The sequence below is a fragment of the Sphaerodactylus townsendi genome, linkage group LG15 (assembly GCF_021028975.2).
Source record: "Sphaerodactylus townsendi isolate TG3544 linkage group LG15, MPM_Stown_v2.3, whole genome shotgun sequence".
In the NCBI taxonomy this organism is placed as follows: domain Eukaryota; kingdom Metazoa; phylum Chordata; class Lepidosauria; order Squamata; family Sphaerodactylidae; genus Sphaerodactylus; species Sphaerodactylus townsendi.
The window spans coordinates 23,381,493-23,387,708 of NC_059439.1; the positions used below are offsets into that span (position 1 = coordinate 23,381,493).

Consider the following 6,216-nt stretch of genomic DNA (forward strand, 5'->3'; position numbering starts at 1 on the left):
AGTCCATCTAGTCCAGCACTCTGCTACTTGCAGTGGCCCACCAGGTGCCTTTGGGAGCTCACGTGCAGGATGTGAAAGCAATGGCCTTCTGCTGCTGCTGCTCCTGAGCACCTGGTCTGATGGGTGTATATGGGTGTTGTTTTTCACATCTACCCTGGAGACCAAAGAGACATGGTATGAGAACAGCATGAGGGTTCTCCATCATTGTCCTCAGTACTTGATTGCTTGTTTCATTAATGTTGGCTTCATTGGCACATCTTTCATTCATGCAAACCAGTGTTCTATATTTTTTGAGATTTCAGATATTACTTTTCCTTCTGGCCAAAAGTTTTGTTTGAACATTCAAGTTCAAATTAATTGCTGCTCCATGTTTTCTGTCCTTAAGGAATGTAAAAGTTAACAAGGTTGGAGCTCCTCAAGGAATTTAGCTGATCTTGAGAGCTGCAGACAAAATAAGATGTAGTCTGGGTGGCATCTGATATACATTAATTCTATGGAGAATGCTTGATTCGGTTGATGCATCTGGATCAACTTATTCTGAAGCGTTATATTTTGCACACAATTTCATTTAAAAAATGCAAATGTATTCGAAACCTTGAAAAGTCCAGAGGTCCTGGTAATTCTGATCAGGATTCAGGACTGCTGCCATAAGAAATATAGCAGAAGGATTTTATGAACCGAGAAGGTAAATGATAAAAGCTTACATTGTAAAGGTACTTGTATGAGACATGGCTATGAATCACACTGTTGCATATGTGCTGGTATACAATCTAGGAAATAAAAAATCTAAATCATTACTAAAATTATTAAGAGAAAATTTCCATGATCTTTTAATAAAAATAGAAGATTTTTTTTTTCTCTTCATAATTCATCAAGGATTCTCCATTGTTTGGCCAAGTACTCTTCAGACATAGGGCATTATTTTAATTCAAAGGAGAGAGCCAATGTGGCACAGTGATTTGAGTAAACATGAACACAGGAAGCTGAGTCTGAGTCTAACAGACGAGGTTCATACAGGATTCCAGGTAGAGATTGTTCACCTCACAAACTACTGTCTTTTGAACTGGAGATGTGGAGATGGAACTTGGGATCTTCTCCATAGAGAGCAGATGCTGTACCACTGAGCCCTTCTTCCCAATTCTACATTAGTTACTGGTTACTGGAAGACCAAAGTTCATATTTGACTTAGCCATTCTTGGTTGTCACTAAGGCTCATTCCGCACATGCAGAATAATGCACTTTCAAACTGCTTTCAATGCTCTTTGAAGCTGTGCGGAATGGCAAAATCCACTTGCAAACAGTTGTGAAAGTGGTTTGAAAACGCATTATTTTGCGTGTGTGGAAGGGGCCTAACTCTCAGGTTAACCAACCCAGACTTTTTTTTGGTAAAGAGTAGTTGTTTATGACAACTGAGCTTATTAGAGAAGGGGCAGGATAAACAGCTCCCAAGAACACAAAGAGAAATACCATGTGCATCCTGTAAGAAGTCAATGGGCAATATTAAGTCGCCTCAAGCCATTATAGCACATTGATATCTTGAGACAATCTCCGTTGTGCTGCAGTGAGTAAGGTAAGATCATGGGAACTTGTGGTTCATTCAAAGTGGCATTCTTATTAGAAAATTAATAAGATTTAGGACTGATTGGGTTGTCCATGTCAGTTTAGTACAGTAATTAAGAGACTTAAGCTAAAAAAAACCCTGTCTCCTGTCTTCAATTAGCTATGAATTCAAATGTAGACAATCCATCATCTTTCAGTCACAGCTACTGTTGCTGTCAACTATAGCATGGCAATTCAACATAGACTTAACTGTGTTTTCAATTGTTATCTTGAAGTGTTCTTTCTAAATTTAATGCGTTGAAAATGTTGGTTCATTTTTTAACCACGGTTTCCTGCTGCTGGGCAGAACCCAGATAATTTTTACACTCTGTTTTACCCAGTTTTCCTCCTTACTATAGGCTCCCTCCTTCATGACTTTTATCCATGCAGGTCCTATAATCTTTCAAGCTCAGTAATGAAGGTCTATCAGGACGTGCCTTCATACCATTTTGGAACTCCATTAGTCCACACAGGAGCTTTGCTGCTTATCCCACCATGCGTGAAGATGATTTTCCAGTACTGATGATTAGCAAGACTGTGTTCATGCATCCAAGCTTCCATAGACCAAGACCTGGGGTGCTGATGGCTGTTGGATTTCCTACTGATTACCCCCATGGTAGGTGAATTAGGCTGTGCAGAAGTTCAGGCTTTCCATCTGTCTAAATACAAATACCGTAGTTATTTTTAAAGTTATTAAAAGACATTGTGGGGTACAGAAACTATATTAAATCAAATGTAGCAAAAGAGTAGCAAGTATGATTGTGATGAAATAAAAAATCTGGAGCAGATAAAGTGTTTTTTATTAAGAAGTGTGAATTATGCTCTTTGCCAAGTATATTGAATTGCATAAGAACATAAGAACAAGCCAGCTGGATCAGACCAGAGTCCATCTAGTCCAGCTCTCTGCTACTCGCAGTGGCCCACCATTAAATATTAATTTTTTGTTGGGGTACTCCCCTCACAAAAAGCAGCATTGTTGTAATTTTTTTGACACTGTGCCTTATTATTTATATATTCAATATTTCTTTATGCAAAGCCTTGAAACAATGGATGAGATCCAACCAGTTTTTCTGCTGCCAAACATTGGAGAAGGGGTCCTTTTGACCATCCAAAAAGTCTATGCTGTGGATCATTACATCCCAGTAAACAAAATCCATGTGTTGCAGAGGCTGTAGTAATTAATGGAATAAACAAAACTGAAAGGGGGAAGCTCGGTGGATACTACCCAATGTGCCTGATGCATATAGTCGTGGATATACATAGTATGCATAACCTATTCTTATTCATCATTGTACATGACATATTTATAGTTTCATGCATTCAGCTAATTCAAACTGAAATGGAACACACACACCCTCCCCCCACCATGCTAGATGTCTGTTGTGAGGAGAAAAAGGGAAGTTGATTGTAAGTCTCATTGAGACCCCTCAAAACTCGAAGGAAAAGTGGGGTATAAAAACTAACTCTTTTTCTCCATCTTCTTCAGTACAATCTTTTGATCTACTGTGCAAACTCAGTAAGTTTAACAAATAAGAACAGAACAAGAACAGTAGGTAAAAGCGGTTTTAGGTCTTTTGACTGACTATTCAAGAGCTTAGAACACTGGCATGTGGTTCTTTGTTGTACTGAGGCTGAAGTTTTAACCACAGCAACACCTTGAATAGGGGGAGAATTAGAATGTGGTGCACGCAGGATTGGAGGACAGCAATGCTGAGCCTTGCTTCCCTTGAACGACACTCAGATCTATTATGGAAGCAAAAGCTGTAGGCTCCAGACTTACATGGGACCTGTTTTTCTCAGGCTTGTGGTTGTGATGAGGGTGGTGACATGAAGTGGCCTTGCTGAGCCCAGTCACATGGCAGGGGAGCCCTCCATGCATGTGTGGGACCTTATTGGAAGGGGTTTTTCCTTCTGGCTTGCCCATCCAGATACCAAGGCTCTGTCAGCTGACATACCAATAAAGTTGTAGCCATTCCCAATTCCAGAATGGCCCCAGTTTGTTGTTTTTGAGTGTTTTACTGTGGTGGGTGGCAAGAGCTCCCTGTTCACCCCTTGCACTACAATAGTGTTCACTTTCCATGGAGTCTACAATTTCACTGGTCCTATGATAGACTGGGATTTATATAACTTTCACAATACCGGAAGGAAACATTGCAGATAGGACTGGCACAAGATTAATTGCCACAAGAAACTTTTTTTTAAAAAAAAAAAAGATGTTGGATGGGGAGATGATTGGAACAGCTGAATATGGGCCAGTAGTGGGACAGGATATTGTAATACCAATGCATCATACATGGAACTTCGTGTTGTTATGGTTACTCTTCATTGCAGGTAAAGTTTGGTAAGATGTGGAGTCTGAATGGGACATTGGTGAATGAGTTCATTCTCCTAGGCTTCACCAGCCACCCTACGTTGCAGCGTCTTCTGTTGGCAATGAGCCTAGCCATTTCTCTGGTCACGATCATTGGAAACAGCCTGATTGTCTTCTTGATCTGGGTCGAGCCTGGCCTCCACACAGGCATGTATTTTTTTATTGGGAACCTCTCTTTGCTGGACATATTCTTCACCCTGATCACCATCCCTCAAATGCTTGCCCACTTGGCCTCTGGCACAAAGTCCATCTCTTTCAACCGATGCATGGCCCAACTCAACCTGACTCTGTCCTGCGGAATGACTGAATGCTTCATCCTGGCTTGTATGGCATACGACCGCTATGTGGCCATCTGCCAACCTTTGCATTACCCCACCCTCATGAGAATGCAGATATGCATGAAGATAGCAGGTGCCTGCTGGGCTGGAGGATTCCTCAATGCTGCAGCACTGACCACTGTCACCACCAGCTTCCCTTTCTGTGGACCCAACCAGATCAACCATTTCTTTTGTGAGGAGCCAGCAGTGTTGCCACTGGCCTGCATGGACACCTACAGTGTGGAGATTCTCATATTTGCACTGAATGTGGTTGTTCTCATGCTGCCTTTTACCTTCATAGTGATCTCATATATCCATATTTCCAGAGTGGTACTCAGAATGTGCTCAGGTGAGGGACGCCAACGAGCATTTTCTACCTGTGCTACACATCTCATTGTTGTCACATTGTTCTATAGCACCATCGGCTTTACATACTTGCAGCCCCGGTCTAACCGTTCTGCAGATCAAGAGAAGAGGGCCTCAGTCTTTTATGCTTTGGTCTCCCCTATGCTGAACCCCATCATCTATAGCTTGAGGAACAAAGATGTCAAAGGAGCTTTGGCCAAAGTGTTGAGGAAATTCAGATAAAAATTTCCCATATGGCATATTGAGTACATGACCGTCTCAATCCAAATCTGCCAATCCACCACAGTACACAGAACCTGGAACCAAGACAAGGCTAGAAACAGTGACATGCAAACTGAACCACAGCATTGCTGCCACAAGCTAGCTCAGCTGCAGCCTCTCCTTTATAGCCAGCCTCCCATTCACTAGTGCAATAACCTCTTGCAGCTGGGTTACTTTAGTCTGGCTCCTAAAAATACTTTGCATCCAATTCAGCTTGCCCCATAGCTTCTAACCTGCTGCTGTGTCTCCTTTGCTGTAAGCTAGTATGAAGTCTCCTCCTGTGTTGCTCCTGGGGCTCTGGAGATGGGGCGGTGATGGAGCTGGCAGAATCCCTCTGGCTTAGTATCAAGAGGCTGAAGAGTCTCAGAGCTAGACCCTGGCTGGGGAATCTCAGAGCTTGGACCTGGCAGTGGATCCCAGCCTAAGGCTCTGCCTGAGCCTCTGGACTTGGTCCTACAGAAACTACTGACTGCTCAGGCTCTGTGTTTACAGTCAGTGCCTGGGAATCTGGAACCAAAACTATCCCCTCCTCTCCATCTGAGTCTTCCTCCCAGGGGTCCCCAGCCAGACCAGGCTGAGCCATAACTGTATGCTACAATAAATGCCAATAAATGATGATATATCTGGAAACATAATGTTTAATATCCACGGACCTTATCTATCTATATAAAAAGCTAACAGTGTTTTTGTTAGTGGTAGTATAACTCAGTAACTGCTGGGCCAATTCCTCTGAAAATTCCCAGCCACTATAGTCATCCAGGTGAGAGAGTGTTTAGATGTTCACATACCTGAAATTTCATGCCTGGCCCAGGTAAAACACCTTTTTCCTGGTGCTCCATGGTGAAGGACATACAGCTGCCTGTGTGTATCTGCCACCCTTAGAATGTCCGTGCAGCTTAGAATGTTCACTCAGATGGCCAGATATGAGCAGTGGAAACAGTACATATGCAGTAACTCGAGTGGAAGTGAAACACATACACACACATACACACGAGGGAGAGGGAAGGGATGGAGATAAGGGAGAGGGCAAAATGCAAAGGGAAAGAGAAATTAGAGAGGGGAGAGGGAGAGCAGTGGCATACCTGAGAATGGGAGGCAGGGGGCCCAGCATCTTGATATGACCCACCCGCCCTAGCGGAGGGAAAGGGAAGGGAGGGAGGGGGAGGGGTGGCATGCAAGGGAAAAGAAGTGAGGGAGGGAAGACAGTGAGGGGCGACATGCAAGGGATGGGAAGGAGGGGCCAGGCACCCTAGATTCCCTGAATACTGCAGTTACAGTTAAGATAACCAGGCACGCCTTACT

The 6,216-nt window shown here is 43.2% G+C and overlaps 1 protein-coding gene across 1 annotated transcript; it reads left to right on the forward strand.

The window, feature by feature from the left end:
* The first annotated feature begins 3,945 nt into the window (after nt 1–3,945).
* On the forward strand, nt 3,946–4,875 carry LOC125444182 (olfactory receptor 2D3-like). Its single transcript, XM_048516618.1, has one exon. The coding sequence runs from the start codon at nt 3,946–3,948 to the stop codon at nt 4,873–4,875; it is 930 nt and encodes a 309-aa protein (XP_048372575.1).
* Nucleotides 4,876–6,216: the final 1,341 nt, after the last annotated feature.

Excerpts from the sequence above, each read along its gene's own strand:
- LOC125444182 (XM_048516618.1), top strand. The coding sequence starts at position 3,946 with ATGTGGAGTCTGAATGGGACATTGGTGAATGAGTTCATTCTCCTAGGC.